We start from the raw sequence: 20,035 nt of genomic DNA on the forward strand, positions 1-20,035 counted from the left end.
GCAGATGGAAGTTTTCTGAGATGCTGTTATCTCTACCTGGACAGCTGCCTAGTGAATCACCACCTGGATTCCCATGAGATATTCCTGGTCAAGGACATGTAATTTCTAGCAGGGTCATCAAGAAGACAAATAAGAGGGCAACTTGTTTATAGGTGGTGTATTAGTCACTTTTCTGTTGCTGTGACAGAAACACCATGACCGTGGTGGCGCACACCTTTCATCCCAGCACTTGGGAGGCAGAGGTAGGCAGATCTCTGTGAGTTCAAGGCCAGCCTGGTCTACATAGTGAGTTCCAGGACAGCTGGAGCTACAGGGAGACCCTGTCTCAAAAAGATAAAAAAAAAAAGTAGAGTTTATTTAGCTTATGGTTCCAAAGAGGCAAGAGTTCATCATGGTGGGGAGGCAGGGCAGCAGAGGTGGCTCGAGTAGGAGCAAAAGCTAAGCAAGTGCTCACATCTTCCAGTAGGCACAGGAAAGCAAGAGAGTGACTTGAGATCTGGCAAGACTTAAGAACTCTCTAAGCCTACCCCCAGTATACGCTTCCTCCAGGATGGCCATACCGTCTAAGACTTCCCAAAACAGTGCCACCAACTGGGACAAAATGTCCAAATACTTGAAGCCTATGAGGGACGTTCTCATTCAAACTGCCTCAGGTGGAGAATTTGAGGATCAAACAAAGGTCAGGCAGAACAAGGCAGGATTCGAAGGTGAGTGTTCAGACATCAGGTGCTGAGCTTTAAGGCTCCCCCAAAGCCCTGTCCTACTTCTCCAGGAGATCGATGATCAGGTGAGGATGAATTTCCTTCAGGGCTTGGTAGAGTTGGTCTTTGCTGGCTCTGTTCCAGGATTGGCTGAAATCAAACAGCTTCCGCATCTTGTCTGGGTTGGTGGTCTCAGCTCGTACCTTCTCATACGCCTCTTCACTAAGCACCTGACCAAGAAGCTTGTCCAAGACAGGGTCCACTGATGTCACTCGGGCTATCAGCTGCTCCCGATACTGGTCCATGAAGTGCATCGAGACAGGGGCATCTGGGGGTGAAGATGAGACTGGCCATGAGCAAAGAAAGACTCCTCCATAGGCCCCACCTCTGGTTGCCCACTTGCTCTTTTTGCTTACCTCATCAGCATCCCTGGCTTCCCTCTGTAAAGTCATGTGACCACCAGGAAAGCACCCCTACCCTTCTACTGTCACCATACAGTCTGGCACTCTGCCTGACCAAGAGGAGAAGTTCATGATGGGGCATTGAGGCTGCTCCAGTGCCTCCATGTGCAACAGCAAGGGACAAGGGAAGAAACTGCTGCGGACGTGCACCTGTCCAACCCCATCCAGTTAATGTTTGTACAAGAAGGTCCCCTCCTCACTTCCCTCCCCTCAAGAATCAGACAGCACACCACCAGAATCCCACTGGCTCCTCTGGCTCTCGTAGCACACACTGACCTTTGGGGGCTGGAGAGTTCTGGGTTGGTGCAGGTCTTAGATCTCCTAGAAAAAATGAGATCTGTCATTTTGCCAGTTATAAACACACAGGTTACACCTTGAAAATCTCACTCATTTCTGTGATTTTGAGAAGAATAATCTGCAGATATTCTCATATAATCTGGAGTAAGATCTGAAAGGTGAAGATGTTCCTTATTTCTAAGGAGAAACTTGAGCCCTGAGCTATGATCACAGAGAAAGTGTGTGAATGAGCAGCACAAATTTCTCTTACATTGCTCTAGCTCAATTTTATCCTGTTTGGGCCTGAACTGAATCTGTGGTGGGGAGCTAACCAAATCCCTTGCTAGGGGGCCTAAAATCACAGTTCATTCCAGGTGGGGCTCTACTTTCTTGTCCATGTTTTGTCTTCTGCACTCACATACCACATATATGCATTCTAGATTTAATGTCAGATTCAAGATCAATCAAATCTTCGTACATGGGAATTATCGGTAAAATTTAGCAACAATAATAAACAAGTAAGCTTAATCATCAACAGTTCACGGCACCCCATGTGAGCAAGGCCTGAGGGTTTAAGCAGTTCCTAGGTTCATTACTATCTCCCAGTTCAGGTAAGTGTGCACAAGGGTACTCGCAAACCTAGCTCCATTTCCTTGAAGGCAGTACAATGTCTCTTACACCCTACACTGAGTAGTCACATTTCATCTTGATTTGTGCACAATGGAAACATTTACTGGGGTAAGTGACTAATTGACCAATAATGTAAAGCAAAAATGTAAGAGCAATGATGGAAGGAACTTAAGATGTTCATTATGCACACTTGAAGACATGAGGGAAGCCATGATCCCAGTATTCAAAGTCTCCCCAAGTCTTTAGCACAAAGAAAAGAATGGACCTTGGTGAGCTCCAAAGGACAGAATGAAAAAAACTTAGGTGGAAGAGGTTGGCTTGACATAATGAAAGATAACATTTTCCCCATCTTCTAAGGATCACTGTGAGGTTTCCTTGCTGACTGGTAGGGGCCTGAACATCCCATTCCCATCCCTCTGAGATTGCTTGAGAGTGCCTGAATTGACTTGGCCTCCAAGGGTGAGTTGCCCAAATCCTCCATGCCCATCCCCCTGCTTTGGGATCATCTCTAGCCCTTTCCAGTGCTCCAGTCTCAGGCTTCCCTGCTGACTGGTACGAGCCAGTACATTCAGTTCCTATCCCTTCTCCTTGGGCCTTGGACCCATCCTTCTGACACTGCTTGAGAGTGCCTGATTCGGCCTCTGGGGGTGAGTTGCCCAAATCCTGCTGCAGCCATCACACTGCTTTTTGATCATCTTTATTCCCTCCTACTTCTCCAGGGCTCAGGTTTCCCTGCTGGCTATTAGATGCTGGCCAATTCTATGTTTATCCCCTTTCTTTGGGCCATCCCATCTTACTGATGCTGGGAGAGTGCACTTAACTAGCCAAGGTACCTTCACCTTCTTGGAGAGCTCCTGATCCATTTGGTCCCTCCATTATAAAATCAAAAGAGAGAACCTGAAGCACTGACCAACTAATTTTTCATACCCAATCAGAAAGCAACCAAGCAACATCAGTAATACAAACAGAATAAAATTTCAACTCAACAAAGGTAGGCTAGAATTTTGTGGCAGACACACAATCAACAAAATAAATCTATCAGCCCAGGCCACAATGTAAAACCACAAATAATATGAAAAACTAAGATAATATGTTGGCACCCAAACCTACCAGTCCTACAGAAGTGTACTACAATGAGAATATGGAAAGCTGCAAGGGAAAAACAAGTCTCATATAAAGAAAAACCTGTCAGAATTACAGCTGACTTTTCAATGCAAACTATGAAAGCCAGAAGAGTCTGGACCAAAGTATTCCCAGTTCTAAATGGCTAAAGATGCCAACCTAGAGTACTTTACCTAACACAACTGTCTATCATAGGTAAAAGGAAAAGAAAAATATCCCATGACATAAATAGGCTGAAAGAATTCATGTCTACCAAACCAGGTCTATGGAGAATACTCAAAGCAATACAAAGGACTGAAGAAAGGAATGGCTATACCCAAGGTTGTAGGCCAATAGAATAGAACAGAAGATATAGACTAAGTCCACAAAACTATAGCTACCTGATTTTTCACTGAATAAAAGATAGCATTTTCAACAAATGATGATGGGAAAATTTTATATCTACATGTATCAGAAAATGAAAATAAATATCTATATCACGCCCTGTAAAAAAATCAGTTCCAAATAAATCACAGACCTCAATATAAGACCCGGTATCTTGAAACTTCTAGAGGAAAAAGTAGGGAGTACACTTCAACATATACACATAGATAAGAGTTTACTGAATAAGGCTCTGGTAGTACAGCAAATAAGGCCCAAAAATTGACAAATTGACAAATGGGAGCTCATGAAACTAAAAAACATAACATAAAGTAAATGTGGCACAGGAAGCTGTTAACCCGGGAAGAGACAGCTCACAGAATAGGAGAAAATATTTGCTAGCTATACATCTAATAGAAGATTAGTAGCTAGAATATATAAGGAACTCAACCTAAACTATAAGAAATTATACTATCCTTCTAAAGTTGGGTTATGGAATAAACAGAATTCTCAAAGGAAGAAATGCAAATGGCTAGGAAACACTTTAAAAATGTTTACCATTCTTAGAGAAATTCAGATTAAAAACTGCTGCAAAATTTCAATGCCCTAATCAGATTGACCGTCATCAATGGTAGAAATGAAAACAAACGTTGGCATAGATGTGGAGAAAAGGAAACACTTATTCACTGCTGGTGGGAGTGTAAACTAGTACAGTCTCTTTGGAAATAAGTCTGGAGGCTCCTCACAAAAATAGAAATAAGGCAGGTGTGGTGGTGCACACCTGTAATCTCAGCACTTGTGAGGTGGAAGCAGGTGGATCTCTGTGAGACCTTGGCCAACCTAGTCTACCTTGCAATTTTTAGGCCAGCTGACCCTGTCTCAAGCCCGCCCCCCTACCCAAAAAATCCAAACAATGGAAATGGAACTACATGTACCCAACAATATCCTCCTGGGCATTAACCCAAAGGAATTTACATCCTACTATAGAGAGATGTGCATATCCATGTTCATTGCATCTCTTTTCACAGTAGCCAGTAAATGAAATTGGCCTGATGTCCATTAATGACAAGTGGAGATTAAAAATGTGATATATATAGATATAGATATAGATAGATATAGATATGATGGAATTTTCAACCATAAAGAAAAATGAAATCATTAAATTTGCAAATGTATGAATGAAACTTGAAAAAATTATATTGTGCTAGGCAACCTAGGTTTGTCCCCAAAGACAAACACCACATGTTCTCTCTTACATGCCAAGCGAACATTTATTTTGAAGGCTGTGTGGAAGCCAGGAAACTAGAAAGGGGCTGGGGTGGCTGTCTTAAAGGAGAAGAGATAGTAGTATATAGGTAAAATGAGGGTGTAAATAGGGCATACTGGGAGCAAAAAGGTTCAAATAGAGAGAGGGTGGGGAGATGGTGGGGAAGGAGGGATGGGCAGGAAAGAGTAATCAAAGCAAAGGGAATATGAACTGGTAACATGAAAATCTGCCGTTTTAAGATAGAATTAAAAAAAAACTTAATAGGGTGTCTGAAGATTCCTCACAAAGATATATAATACTGGTCCTAGAAATAATGAATCAAACAAAACCCCAGTGACAGATGTGGGACAGCTCCACAGGAGGTGTTGGTTAGAGAGATTCTATGCCCAAACAATGCAGGCTCTTGCTATTCCTCTTGGTTGCTACCAGAACTAGCTGATAAGACCCTATTGCTGAGGACACCAATGGATGAAGATACCTTACATGCAAGATATAGAGAAATCAAGCTGGAACTGACTTGTTCCCTGCTCTCTAGCTTTCATCGTGCCAGATGGTGCTCTGCAGTTTGCTGGTAAAGAAGAAGCTTCAATAGTCTCACCTACTTCTGAACTCTATGAACTACAAAATCAATCTGCTAGACAAGATGTACCCACTGTTGCAATAGTGAAACAACTGTTATGGAGTAACTAACAGCTCCATGATTAGACTTGAGGCTCACTCCTCATGAGGGAATCCATGCCTAGCACAATAAACCCCGTCAAAACCCAATGTCTGAGGATAACTTATGCACTCAGAAAAAAGTTACTATGGCTGCTTAGCTAAGTTGATATAACATCATCTGTCTTCACAATGTATTTCTTTGTACTTTAAACTGAGCCTGAGTTACAGACTCCTCTCTTTGCAGTGAATGGAGGTTCATGCAGAGACCCATGGCTACACAAGATGTTGTTAATAAACAATGGCTGAGGGATCAGTCCTAAGCAAGATATTTATGTCACCTCTGTTAGGTTCAGGGAACATTGAGGAAGATGGAGAGGAAATCATGCAAAAACTGGGAGACAAGGAGAAGGGTTGTGAAAGAGCATCTTCTAAGCATGACTCAGCTACGGAAACCATGAACTCACAGCAGCTGCATCTCCTGTGCTGTGTCTATACAAGTCTGCTCTGCCAATAGCCAGCTATGGTTCGGAAGGGACTGCTGGGGTCCCACTCCTTACTGCTGAACTATTGGCAACTAACAGAGTATGGGAGAAGGGGAGGTATAGTATCCAGTTATGTACACATTGGTGAGAGCACCAGACCCTAATGGATAGTCCCCATGGTCATAGAGATGGTCCTAGGTAAACTCTGAGACACAAAAAACACAAAAATTATGAATAGGGAAAAGAATTATGTAGGAAAATAGGGGAGCTGGCACGTGTAGGAAGGAGATAAGAGAGTTTTGGTGGGTGAGTAACCAGAATGCATTATAGACACACACAAAATTCTTAGATAGCAAAATTTGGGTGGGAAGATTGCAATAGCCAGAGGGGGTAGATAACCACAAAGAAACAGGGACTTCCAGATAGCTGGGCAGTTACTCATATAAACTCATAGCAATGGTGTTACATGCACAAGTCCCACATACACTTAAGTCAGACAAAAATCCCAGCACACAAATGGGGAAGAAACCTCAGCCCTACCCCGAGGAACCTCAGTGTAGATCTCAGATGGCAACTGATAGTTGCTGGGAGGGGGAAAATCTGTTTGCTTTAAGGGCATGACTGTATGTGGTTTAACTAGGCTCTAGTGGGATGGGCCCACACCAAAGGGTAATGGGAAAATCTGCTGCCAAAAAATTGACTAGAAAGGCCATATATATATATGTATATAGATACACATATATATGTGTATATGTGTGTGAGTGCGTATAATAGGGTATATGAAATGAAATTGCATAAAAGATACTAAGGTCGCATGCTGATAGGGGAGGGTTCTAAATACAATCAAAATATGTTGTGTGATTTTTGCTAGAATTCAATTAAGCAATTTAAAAATAGCAAAATTTATTGAAGAAAAAAGAAAATATAGACAGATCCAAAATGAAGTATCTGATATTTGCAAAACTAGCTTAGTCCATCAGTCATGGAACAATTGAGTGCTTGTCCTTTCACTTTAAAGCTGAGCCATCAGGTGAAACAGTGCCAGAGGCCTGTGGATGCCAAAATCTGTCAATGCAAGGGAAGTGGGGGATAGCAGGGTAAAATAGAGAAAAGGGAGCTTAATGTATATGTGGACATGCAAGGTAATGGGTCCTGAGAAACTGAAGTTGAGCTCGTAGGCACTCAATGGGGTCAGGGGACTCCAGGGTGTGTTGTCCAGGAGTGCCTCTCATGGCACCCTGAGAAGCTTTTATTAGGATAGCACAGTGTACAGACTTTATACAAAGCTCACACATGATTAATGCTTAAACAGTACAAAACACACAGGGATTTCCTTATTGGTATAGTCAGGGGACAGAAAGACTTGCTTAAGGCGATGGCGACCTGCTCAAGGCTAAGAGTGCGTAACAGACTTTCTTAGTACGTGTATTGAAGCATACTTGCCCAACGTGAGAGTTATTAGCCTTAGCCTTTAACGGCTGTGGTATCTCTCCAGCCTGTTCCCAGAATTCTGAGTTCAGGCACAACCCCTCTCCCAGCATTCCAGGAGGGAGCAGACACAGGCATTCCTTTGTGTAGAATGAGTCTAAGGAAGTTTGTTAACCCCTGGTACACTGAGTGCCATTTGTTCCCAAGGGACAAAGGAGGCACCTGCAACTATATAATTGTATGGATGTGATATGTTCCCCACCAAATGTGCATGTGTTGAAAGACTAGTTATTGCAGTAGCATTCAGAAGGGACTGATGATGAGGGCTGTGATTTGGAAGGAAAATGCACTGATTTACTCATAACTGAATAAGTACTAAGAGGGGTTGTAGAAACTACAGAAAGGGACACAAGAGGAAGTGAGTCACCAGTTGCATATCCCAGCAGTGTGTCTTGTCACAGACCACTCTTCATTTTTTCCTCCCACTCATTGGTAATCCATCTCCTCCCACTCACTGACTTTCTTCCTGGGCTCTTGGACTTGATCCCACTTTACCTGGTTTCAACAAGACCTCCCATACTAGACTCCCATCCTTCTTGTCACTCATTTGCAGCTTGATTCCTGAATTCATGTGGCCAACGTAGATCTCAGAGAAGAGCTGGTATTCTCCAGGACTCCGGTAGCACAGCTCCAGTTCCTGAAGATCAAAAGAGATGCTGGATAAGGTCTCCTCCACCACCCAAATAACTTACTTGCACTTTTAATCTCATCAGACACTGATTACTTTGTGTACTGAAGTCAATTACCACCTATAAACACACAGCCTGACTCACAAGGATGAGGCACAGCTGGGAACTCTATTGTCTTAGCTTCTTTTCTCATCACTCTGACAAAATATCTGACATGAAACAACTTAAGGAGTAAAAGTTTATTTCATCTCACAGACTCATGGAGTGGAAGGCATGGCAGCTGGGGCTCATTCATGGTAGCAGAGACTTGTCTTAACAATGGCTTGTTAAGTCTTGGAGGATAAGGAAGTATCAGAGAATTTGAGTTGGGAAGCAGGGCTAGGCCACAAGACACCCCCCTCACCCCCCCCCGTGTGTGTGTGTGTGTGTATATGTGTGTGTTTGTGTGTGTGTGTATCTGTGTGTGTATGTGTTTGTGTGTGTGCATCTGTGTGTGTATGTGTTTGTGTGTGTGTCTGTGTGTGTGTGTGTGTGTATCTGTGTGTGTATGTGTTTGTGTGTGTCTGTGTGTGTATCTGTGTGTATCTGTGTATCTGTGTGTGTATCTGTGTGTGCATCTGTGTGTGTATGTGTTTGTGTGTGTGTCTGTGTGTGTATCTGTGTGTCTGTGTATCTGTGTGTGTATCTGTGTATGTATCTTTGTGTGTATGTGTTTGTGTGTGTGTCTGTGTGTGTATCTGTGTGTGTGTGTGTTTGTGTGTGTGTCTGTGTGTCTGTGTGTGTATCGGTGTGTGTGTCTGTGTATATCTGTGTGTGTATCTGTGTGTGTGTTTGTGTGTGTGTGTCTGTGTGTATCTGTGTGTGTGTCTGTGTGTGTATCTGTGTGTTTGTGTGTGTGTCTGTGTGTATCTGTGTGTGTGTTTGTGTGTGTGTGTCTGTGTGTGTATCTGTGTGTGTGTCTGTGTGTGTCTGTGTATCTGTGTGTGTGTCTGTGTGTGTATCCGTGTATGTCTATGTGTATGTGTCTGTGTGTGTATCTGTGTGTGTGCATGTGTGTGTCTGTGTGAGTGTATGCTCATGTGTATGCATGTGTGTGTGCCAGAAGTTGACTCTGGGTGCCTTCCTTAATCACTTTGCACCTGAGCTTTTGAGACAGGGTCTCCCACTGAATGTGTCCTCTACAACTCAGCTTGACTGTCTGACCTATCTCAAGGCCTGCTTCCCATGTATATCTGCTTTCCCAGCACTGGGATTACATATGTGTACAACCACACTCTGCTTTTTACATTTGTTCCCCATGCATGCATGGTAAGTACTTTAGCAAGTGAGTTAACTCCCCAGCCCCCAAGGGGACTCCATCAAATGAATCAGGTCCTGTGTTACCATGTTTAAGAGACACAGAGAACTTGCCATTGCACTTAGGACAAAATCCAACTACACACCAGGGTCAAATGACCGGTGAGGCTCTAGTCTGATCCAGTCTTCAAGTTTGCTTTCACCTCTGAACCTCTGCGCATGTTCTTTTTGACTGAAACATTTTGCACAAATCCCCACTTGCTTCAACATTCTTGTCACTAGGACCTCAACTCAACTGTCATCTTCTCAGAGATGCTGTCTTTAGAGTCACAGTTGAAGTGCCTAAGTAACTACTCTTCACAATGCCATAGTTTCTAAAGCTCTTGATCATCCTGTAACTGCCTATCATTCCTCAATTATTGATGCTTATCTCATTTGCCATGACCTAACCTTCCTCAGTTAAGGGATCTATCTGCCTTCCAGGACCATTGGTCTTTCCCTACGGGAACATATCTTTGGGACTAACTTAAGCTTTGCCAGATAACAGAATCAAATTTCTCTCTCTCTCTCTCTCTCTCTCTCTCTCTCTCTCTCTCTCTCTCTCTCTCTCTCTCTCTCTCTCTCTCTCTCTCTCTCTCTCACACACACCTTGTTAACAACTGACACTGCAGAAAAACCAGTAAGTATTCAATCTTGGTTTCATGTTTCTTAGTTAAAACATGAATAGCACTTCCTTCTACCTACTTGACATATGTTCCATCTGAACAGATTGAACAGAGAACCCTTGGAAAATCTTCAGAGGCTACTGCCTTCTGACGTGGACCGTTCAACCTGGATGTCAGAGGAAGGTGAGTTCCCTGATTCTTCAGCAACATTGCCAATCACTATATTCTACTTTCAATATTTATCTGTTATTCTCCTTTCAAAGCCTCTAAAATGCCAGTATAATCTCCCTAATCTTTACCCTGTTATCATTCTCTATGTTTTCCTTCTATTACCTAAGGGAAGACTAAACTCTTCTAAATATTTCCCCTGACCCTAGCTACTGCTCTGAATTTAACTGAATGTTGGATAGATCATCTTCCACCTTATCTCACACATTAAAACCCTATAGTTAGTCATGAGGAATTTTTAACTCTACATAATAATTATTGTTGTAGTTACACTTGATGCAACTGGGACAATTTGACTAGGGAGGATAATCTTCATTGTCACTTGACAAAACTTAGAATATTTTGGAGATATAACTCTGGGCGTATCTGGGAAAGTGTTTAAAGGGAAGTTTAATTGAGGAAGGAAGACCCATTTCGATTGTGGATGCCACTAACCCATGGCCTATGGTCCTGGACAGAATAAAAAGTAAGCCAGTGTCAGCATTCCTCAATCTCTGCATCTAGAACGTTGAGATTTGAGGGATTCCAGTCACATGGCTTCACTGAAGAAAGTGAATTGCACTTTCTTAAACTGTGAGCCAAAATAAATTCTTCTTCCCCTTGGTTGTTTCTGTCATGTATTTTGTCACAACAGTAGAAATAGTAACTAATACCAAAGGGGGGAGGGGAATGGGCTAGTGGACTTTCTTCAATAAACTCAGATAAATTCTGGATGTTTTCATTTATGAGGCTTCATAGTTTAAGTGCCTGGTTTTGGACCTGTAACAAAGACTGCTAGTTCTTTGGATCGCCTGTGTTACAGTTGTGTGATGTATCGTGGTCTGAGTCTCTCATGCTGCCTCTATTGTCATGTCAACCTCATTACATGTATGTAACCTGGTTCAAGCACTGACTACCATTTAGTGGAGGCTGCTCTGCTCCCAGGCAGTAAAATGTGGACAAAGTTGTATTAATCATTCTTCTGCTGCTAAGACAAAATATCTGAGTAAATCAACTTAAAGAATAGATTTACTGTGGTTTATCAGTTCAGATGTGGTCAATTCACCCCACCCCTGTAGGCCTGTGGCAAGGCACTATGATGGAGGTGGCATGAGAAAGCAAAACTGCTTATTTCATGATAGGCAGGAGGTGGAGAGATAATGAGAGGATGGGTTCTTTTGCCAAGATACATCCTTTAAGGTGAACTCCTTTCTACAAACTGGCTATACCTGCAAATGTCCTTTCAGTATGAACTCATCAGTGGGTATGATGAAGATATTTGGACCATGATTAATGCCTTGTGGTTCAACCTCCAAAGTGGGTGGAGGAGGATACTGAACAAAAGCAGTCCCTAGTATCCAGGAGCTGATCTGAGGCTCAGAGCTAGACCTCAGTGTGATTTTAAACTGCTGAGATTGCAGCTAAGTTCTGTTGGATACACACACACACACACACACACACACACACACACACACACACACACGTGTGTGTGTGTGTGTGTGTGTCACTTAATTCAGAAAGGTTAATAGCAAGGTTATAAAATCACAAAGGTAGAGCAGATGTGTCGTTGGTAAAGTGCTTGATGACCTGACCTGAGTTTGATCCTCCAAACCCATAGAATATAAAGGGACAACCAACACCTCAAAGAGTCTTTCTGACCTCCACATGTATGCTATGGCACCCTGTATGCACATGAGGATACACATATGGGCATATGCATGTGCATACACATAAAAGAAGCAAATACCTATTATAAAAATTTTGAAAAGTAAAACATTGGAACACCAGTCAGTATGGCTCAGAGGGTTAAGGCATTTGCTGAAAATCTTGATAACCTAGGTTTCATGATGGGGCCACCGTGGTGGAAGGGAAGAATTAACATCCACAAATTGCCCAGTGACCTCTATATGCACATATGAACATGCCTGCATATACATGTACATACATACAAAAAATCAATAAATTAATGTAATAAAAATTTAGAAAATAAACCTTGGAAGCCTTTTGACTATGAGAGACAGCTGTGTCCTTAACAACTGTAGCTTTATGCTTGTTGCTTCAGTCTGACCCTCCATTGGAATAAGGTTTGTTAAGTTTCCCAGTCATTGAGTTGCCCTGCTTTCTGATAAAATTAAACAGAAGAAAAATCTGTTTGCTTAGACCTTCTCTTAAATTATTCAACCAAGGCTGAAATTCTGCAGAAGCCATCATTTTGATTAATTTTTTACTGAGAAAACCCACAGTTTCCATGGTGTGTGCTCTGCAAAGCAATAAATTCAGTGTGTTCAACTACAGGTTTGTTCCTGTTATTTTTCACTAGAAGACACTGACATCTGTAGCATAAATTCTTACAGTGCTTCCAAGTCAAGCCCACTGTCCTCCTCATTTTGAACATGATCCTCCCTTCCCTTAAATTCCTTTCTGCCAGTCTTTGAAATATTCTTTGTCATCCCAATCCCACTTGCTTTTTGCTCAAGTCCAATTTCCTGGTTCCTGGTAAATCCCTGTGACCTGTCACGTAGGTTCCTCCAAGCCTGTCATCTAATATTGGAGAGCCACAAACACCTGACTACCCACCGTGGGGAGAATTTCCAGCTTCTTGGAACCAGACACAGTATAGCGAGAGCCGATGTAAAGGGCTTCAAGTGGTGGAGGCTTGTGTATTCGCACAAACTGGAATCTCATTTCTTCATCATCTATGGCCTAGGGAATGTATAAAGAGGGATTTAGGGCTATTTCTAGGCTACGGCATCCAGTACGTATAAGGTAAGATCGTGGGCCATGTCATTGTATGGGTAAAGGGTAGTAACACCTATTCTGCACCTCCTCCCTTGTGTTCTGCTGTACAGACACCTCTGCACTTGTCTCCTGTCATGTTCAAGGTGGCATTAAGTTATTGTCTGAGAAGAATGGAGGTGAAAAGGAAGCTTATATTTAGGCATGGAACCCTGACCATCTTTCTGATCTCTAGAGTGAGACTGCAGATTATATTTTAGAGATTAGTAAAGGATCAGTAAATGCATTTTGGGGACACTTGAGTGTGAGTTGACTCAGTTAAGGCTGAACAGAGGATAGAATCATCAACCCACATTAAGGTTCCATTTGAAGAGTTCCATCCTCACTCCCAGATGAGGCTGTCTCTGGGGGACTCCTTAGATGCATTTCACATTTCTGTCGGTCCACCCTTCAGTCTTTGTGATTCTCAGTTTTACCTTTCGAATGGTGCAGTCATTGGGGATCAGGTAGAGGTGGAAGGTGACTTCCTTAAGATGTAAATGATGGTAGAGCAATGTGGTGGAGATGATGGGGACAAAGCGCCAGGCAGCATGCAGAATTCTGAGTAGAACTCCCACTGGGGAGAAGCTGGGGTTTTCCAAGACTGTGTGACACTGTTCCACCCTGGCTGGTTTCTCAAGGATCATCCCATACTCTTTAAAGTGGGCCACATGGAACAAGGAGGTGTCCACCTGTCCCTCTGTCAAAGAAAAGATTCAAGAGATGTGGATTTAGTGTTCCCATTTAGCTGAGCTTGGCTGTGGCTACAAGAGCCCAGCATGTAAATTTCCTGAGAGAACTTATTCCTAAGGTTTGAATGGCTGTGGTTTCCCAACATTCATATGTTAAAATTCTAAACTCAGTATGATGGTATTAGGAGGTGGAGATGAGATGTAGGTGAGATTAGGAGGTGTAGTGAGATGTGAAACAGACATTGAGGTAGGATCCTCATCAATGAGAGCTTGCCCTCATGAAAGTGACCAAAGAGACATCTTTGATACTATGAGGACACAGCTAAGTGAATGTAAGATTAATCTCAATTGTCATCTTAATGAAATCTAGAATCTCCTTGGAGATGGGCTGCTGAGCATGTGTGAAGGAAATTGTTTGGGGTGGATTAACTGAGGGGGGAAGACCTAATGCCACTGTGGATAGCAACATTCCATACCCCAAGGTCCTGGACTATATAAAAATGAGAAGATAAGTTGAGCACAAGTAAGTTTGGTTTCCTGTTTCCTAACAGTGAATACAGCTTGTCCAGCTGCCACAAGCTCCTGCCAGTTCGACTTCTCTGCCATAATCGACTGTAGCCTTGAAATGTAAGTCCCAAATAAATCCTTTCTACCTTAAATTGCTTTGGTCAGGCATTTTGTTGCAACAATTAAAGTTACCTGAACAGAAAATTTGTACCAAGATGGAGGTCATTGCTGTGATCAACTTATGTGGCTCTTGGGCCTTTGAAATTGTTTGTGACCGGAATGTGGAAGAGTTTGGTATTAGAGATAGAAAAATCTTAGTTTTCTGGAAGGAGAGCTTAGTGGGCCATTCTAGTGGGAGTTTGGAATGAGAAGGCTGAGAGGAACGTGGAGAGTGGAGTCCCAACTCATGAGGTTTCAAAGGGAAAAAAGACTCTCTCAAGCAGCTGACCTATGGAGCATTCATGTGATTGTTGGGACAAGGTTTCACAGTGTTTGGGCCCTGAGAGTGAAGTTGAATTTAAAGGTAATGTGTTAATTTGTCCAAGGACATTTCAAGACATGTAAGCATTCAGATTCTACCTAAGAAAGCAGGTGAAATTGTTAAACAGATTGACTACACTGAAGAAAAACTGCTCTGTAGTGAGACAATAGGAAGAGTCGTAAGCCAAACCCAAAAACATCAGAGACTCTCTCTTGTGAAGATCAAATTTAAATCAGGGAGGAAAGCCTAAACTTAAGGTGTTTTCTCCTCCCCAAAGACAACTGTCTGGGTACATGTTTCTCTTGTGTCAGCACATTGAAAGTGATATACTATGCTCCAAGGGGCCAGATACATCTAGAGCTGGTTGCACAATTCGCAGTGTTATCCATATGGTACTGATTTTGCAGGCATTGAAGATGAGATTCAGTGCATTATGGAGTCCTGCTCCACACTTTCATTGTCTGAGACCAGGATAGATGGAATTTGCTGCAAGGAGGCCCTGTGGGGTCATTGTGTGAAGCTGTGAAGGTAAAGCTTAAGTTGCAGTGTAGACCCCAGTACATAGGAGATGTAAGAATCATGGTGAAATAGTAAAACCCTAGCCAACCATTGCTTTATCCTGTGTTTTTGCCCAGCCATTCCCTCAGCAGCCAGCCAGGCAGAATGTCTCATGCAGGCAGTTTCAGGGAGTACATGGTTTCTACAATATTGGGAAACTTACAAGTAGCCAGGTAGCAGGTCCAGAGAGTACATCCTTCCTCCCAGCTATGCCTGCATCTCTATGGAATCCATGTTTTTGCATTCTGAGAAACTTGTTTTTTCCTAACTGAAACTTTTTGTTAATTGAGAACCTCTTTGCTAGCTGACCTGTCCCTGGTCTGGTGTAACTATGGTGATCTGATGTAACTATGGTTATTGGTCCTCCGAAATGATGTAATTATGACTTTAAGCTTTATAAACCCTGATCTGCTCCTCCTATGGGTTGAGAGTTCTCTTGGGCATGAGCCCCCTCTCTGACCACTGGCTTGCTAGCTAGCTAATAAAGGACTCTTAATTCGACCGTCACTATGTGGCATTCTTCTGTGTAGACTCGCTTGGTGTCACAATGGTACTTTTACTGAAGAAAGCTTCGTGCATGAAGTGTAGCCTGCATAAGAAAGAAGCTATGTGTGTTGCACGTGCGAGAAGTGAAGAAGCAGAACTATCTTAGCATTTTAGAACCCAGCTATTTTCATCATGAATCCCAAGTACTGGAAATAAATCTGCAAACTTTGCCTTTCCCTGATCTCTCTTATTCTAGTCACTTCTTGATGTACTCTGATGTTGCTCTTTTGGAATGGAAATTTTAATCTGGGTCCTTGTATGATTGAAGTATGTATCTTGTTTTATAGTTTATATTTATATTTTATATTATATCTTGTCAGGCCAGTTGTTGTATCTCACGGGAGTCGCAACTGGGTAATGCTGATGATAATTTTCTCTTCAGGGAGCATGCATAGCACCTTCCAGCGCTATGATAGATGGTCAGTAGAGACAAAGTTTGAAGTTAGCTCCAGCTTGACATATCCTTGTATTTTCTATGGCTCATGTATGTAGTGTCTTCAGAAATAGAGTCTTATCATGAAGTTCTGGTGGGTAAACAAGAGCATGGGCAATACCAGTTTGAGTGTCTATGGGACTCCTGTTCAATAGCTTCAAGGAGAGCATCCATTCCTTGCACTGGATTTTACTTTACTAGCCCATGCTGTGTAGTAGGGAAATGTCTTGTTACTATAAGGAAACTCCTCTTAATCTCTTTTTATTTATTTATTTTTATTTTTTGTCTTTTTGAGACAGGGTCTCCCTGCAGCTCTAGCTGGCCTAGAACTCGCTATAGAGACCAGGCTAGCTCCTATTTCACATTTAATCCTTCCTACACTATTGTTCTCCCTTTCCCTGTTATATCACTGCATTCTATCTGCCCTCAGAAGCAGGCTACCTCTCCACCCATGCCATTTGCTTTCTTGACCTCTCTGCATTTGCAAATTGAAACATGTATTTATTTATTTATCTATCTATCTATCTATCTATCTATCTATCTATCTATCTATCTATCTATTTATTTAAATTCAAAGCTAGCATCCAGCTATCAGAGAGAACGTGTGATGTTTGTCTTGCTGGGTCTGGGTTACCTCACTCAGGATGGTTGTTTCCAGATCCTGCCACTTACCTGCAAATTTCAGAATTTAAAAACTTAAAAAAATTATTTATTTTTATTTTATGAGTATGAGTATATTGCCTGCATGTATGTAAGTGCACCCATGCTGTGCAATGCCGGTGGAGGTCAGAAGAGGGTGTCAGATCCCCTAGAACTGGAGTTACGGACCACTGTTAGCTGCCATATGGGAGCTGGGAATCGAATCCAGGTCCTCTGCAAGAGCATCCAATGCTCTTAACCACTGAGCTATCTCTCCAGCACCAAACTTCCTAATTTAAAAATTATTTTATGTGTATGAGTGTATTGCTTGCATGTATGTAAGTGCACCTATGTTGTGCACTGCCAGATTGTGTTGGATCCCCTTGAAACTGGAGTTAGGATGGTTGTTAGCTGCCATGTGGGTGCTGGGAATAGAACCTGGGTCCTCTGTGAAATCTCTCTAGTCCCCATAATTTTGTTTTCTAAAGAGCTGAATAATATTTCATTGTGTATGTGTGCCATGGTTTCATTATTCATCCATCAGTTGGTGGACATTTAGCTTGTTTCCAGTGTTTGGCTTCCTGTGAAAGGGAATTAATGAACATGGATGAACAGGAATTTATGTAGTAAAGTATAGTTTATTCTGGGTATATGGCCAAGTATAGTACAGCTGGATCATATGGTAAATCAACTCTATCTTTTTTAGGAATCCATATTGATTTCCATAGTGACGGCAGCAGTTTGTACTCCCACCATCAGGGATAAGAGGTCAAGAGTTCCCTTTTCTCTGCATCTTTACCAGCATTTGTCATTGTTTTCTTTCTTTCTTTCTTTCTTTCTTTCTTTCTTTCTTTTAAATCTTAGCCATTCTAAATGGAATAAGATGAATTCTAAAAAGCGGGTTAGTTTGTTTACTTGGTTTATTTTTTTTTTTTTGAGACAGAGTCTCCCTATAGTCCACGATGGTCTGGAACTCACTATGTAGACCAGGTTGGCCTTGATTTCATAGAGATCTGCCTGCCTCTGCCTCCTGAGTGTTGGGATTAAAGGTGTATACCACCATACCTGGCTCCTTTCTCATTTTTAAAATTAGATACTGAGAATTTCATACAATGTATTTCGATCATATTGAATCCCTTCCCTGAACTCCTCCCAGGTTTGCTTCCCCTTCCCAACCCACCCAACTTTGTGTGTTCTTTTTTTTTTTTTTTTTTTTTTTTTAAAAAAAAAAAACTAAGTCCAATTTATGCTGCCGATATACTCTTGGAGCCATTCCTGGAGTGTGACTCAGCAGCAGTCAGACTCTTATAGAGTTCCACAACTGGTCACACCCAGAGAAGAAGTGTCTGTGAGATGCCAGCCCTGAGCGACACATCTAGAATGGAACCTCTATACCTAAGGGTCAGGGAACATAACAGAACAGGGGATAGAGAGGATAATAATGTTTCTCTGAACTCTCACCACTGAAGCTTCCTCATGCGACAAGAGGCAATTAATACAGAAGGCCACAGTTGGCCAAAGTGAAGAGACTAAGAGACTGCAGAGTACATGTCCCTGGATAGGACTTCTATAGCAAACCTCACCCACCAAGGACTCAGGAACCTTTACAGAAGAGGGGGTGGGAAGACTGTAAGAACCAGGGGTGGTGCATGACCACAAGGAATCAGTCTTTCGGGCTTCTGGGAAGTTGTTCATATGCACTTACAGCAATGGTGACAGCATGCACAAGACCCACGCAAACTCAATCAGACAAAAACCCAGCATAGACCTGGGGAAATGAGAAGGACATTAGCTGAGGAACTATTGGTAGCTGATCACTGCTGGGTCGGGAAGAGTTGGTCTTCTTTAAGAGAGTGATGCTAGATAGACTGACCAGGCTCAAGGAGATGGACTCACATTGAGGGACATCTAGGTACACAAACTTGACTCTATTGGCCTTAACATAAATTATAGAATGCATGAAATCTGGCGGGTGGGCTATAGGAGGTGCAGATAGGGGAGGGGGTCTAAATAAGATTAAGATATATCATATGAAATACACAAAAGACATTTATTTAAAAAATGAAGTAAAATAAATATATTTTAAAAGGGTATAGTGAGGAAACATATTAGTCTCCATTACCCTCTCTGCCTAGCTAAGAAATCCATGAGCTTTTTGTTACCACCCACCACTCTACACCATCCTACACATTCTATCAGCCTCCTCATCAATACACCCTCCTTCTATCCCTCCCTTGGTTACCTTGGATATCCACAAAGTGAGGAAGATACACAGTGGTCACAGCTCCTTGCTCAGCCTTGATGTCAAACAGAGGCCCAGCCACCATGTATCCATGCTGTATGGGAGTCTTCTTCAGGAACTGGCTCCAGGCACAGAACTCAATCTCGATAGTCACTGCCTTTGTCACCACAAGGTGGAGCCCCGTATTGGGCCAGTGGTAGGAGCCAGCCTTGGGCAAGTTAACTCTAGAAGTAGGAGTCAGACATCAAGTCACAGCAGCTCTGCTTATGCCTGAGGGAGGCAGACTACATGGAGGGCTAGGGACATACCAGACTTTAGTCAGATAGCTCTGTGTTCTGCATGTGGACCCTTGACCAAGTCATTTGCGCTCCCAAATCTTAATATCCTCATCTATAAATAGGGATAATGACAAAACCCATCCCATAGAATTGTGACTACTGAGTGATCAAATGCAAATATGCAAATTACTACACATCTGGGAGCACTTAGCTATTCTTATGAAAGTGACAAGCATGATGAAATATGTCAGTGTTTTATATATACATACATATATATGTATATATATATATTATACAACACAGTAAACAAAGCTAATAGCAGTATGCTGTGTTTTTGACAGTTTCCTTGTTGTTTTTTTTTTTTTTTTTTTTTTTTTTTGTGTGTGTGTGTGTGTGTGTGTATGCTGGGACTAGAACTTAGGACCTTGTAAACACTAGGCAGGGGTTTTAATACTGAGATAAATAGCAGACTTTATTGTTTTTAAAATATTTATTTATGTGTGTATATGTATGTATGAATGTGTTTGGGTACCCATGGAGGCTACAAGAGGGTGTTGGATAACCCGGAGCTGGAGTTATAGTTGGTTGTAAGCCACTGTGTATGCTGGGACTAGAACTTAGGACCTTGTAAACACTAGGC

The 20,035-nt window shown here is 42.2% G+C and overlaps 1 protein-coding gene across 1 annotated transcript in view; it reads right to left on the reverse strand.

Moving 5' to 3' along the window:
- Positions 1–701: 701 nt before the first annotated feature.
- Positions 702–20,035, reverse strand: part of LOC103752253 (NACHT, LRR and PYD domains-containing protein 1a-like) — a 64,791-nt gene continuing 45,457 nt past the window's right edge. Inside the window, exons 9-14 of the mRNA XM_008855977.2 lie at positions 19,118–19,341; positions 13,457–13,719; positions 12,822–12,947; positions 7,943–8,084; positions 1,439–1,483; positions 702–1,029 (exon numbers count right to left, since the gene is read on the reverse strand). Coding sequence (XP_008854199.1) covers positions 761–1,029; positions 1,439–1,483; positions 7,943–8,084; positions 12,822–12,947; positions 13,457–13,719; positions 19,118–19,341 — 1,069 coding nt within the window. The 3' untranslated portion in view covers positions 702–760. The remainder of the gene's footprint in view (positions 1,030–1,438; positions 1,484–7,942; positions 8,085–12,821; positions 12,948–13,456; positions 13,720–19,117; positions 19,342–20,035) is intronic.

Source organism: Nannospalax galili, unplaced genomic scaffold (genome assembly GCF_000622305.1).
Source record: "Nannospalax galili isolate Female #2095 unplaced genomic scaffold, S.galili_v1.0 scaffold146, whole genome shotgun sequence".
In the NCBI taxonomy this organism is placed as follows: domain Eukaryota; kingdom Metazoa; phylum Chordata; class Mammalia; order Rodentia; family Spalacidae; genus Nannospalax; species Nannospalax galili.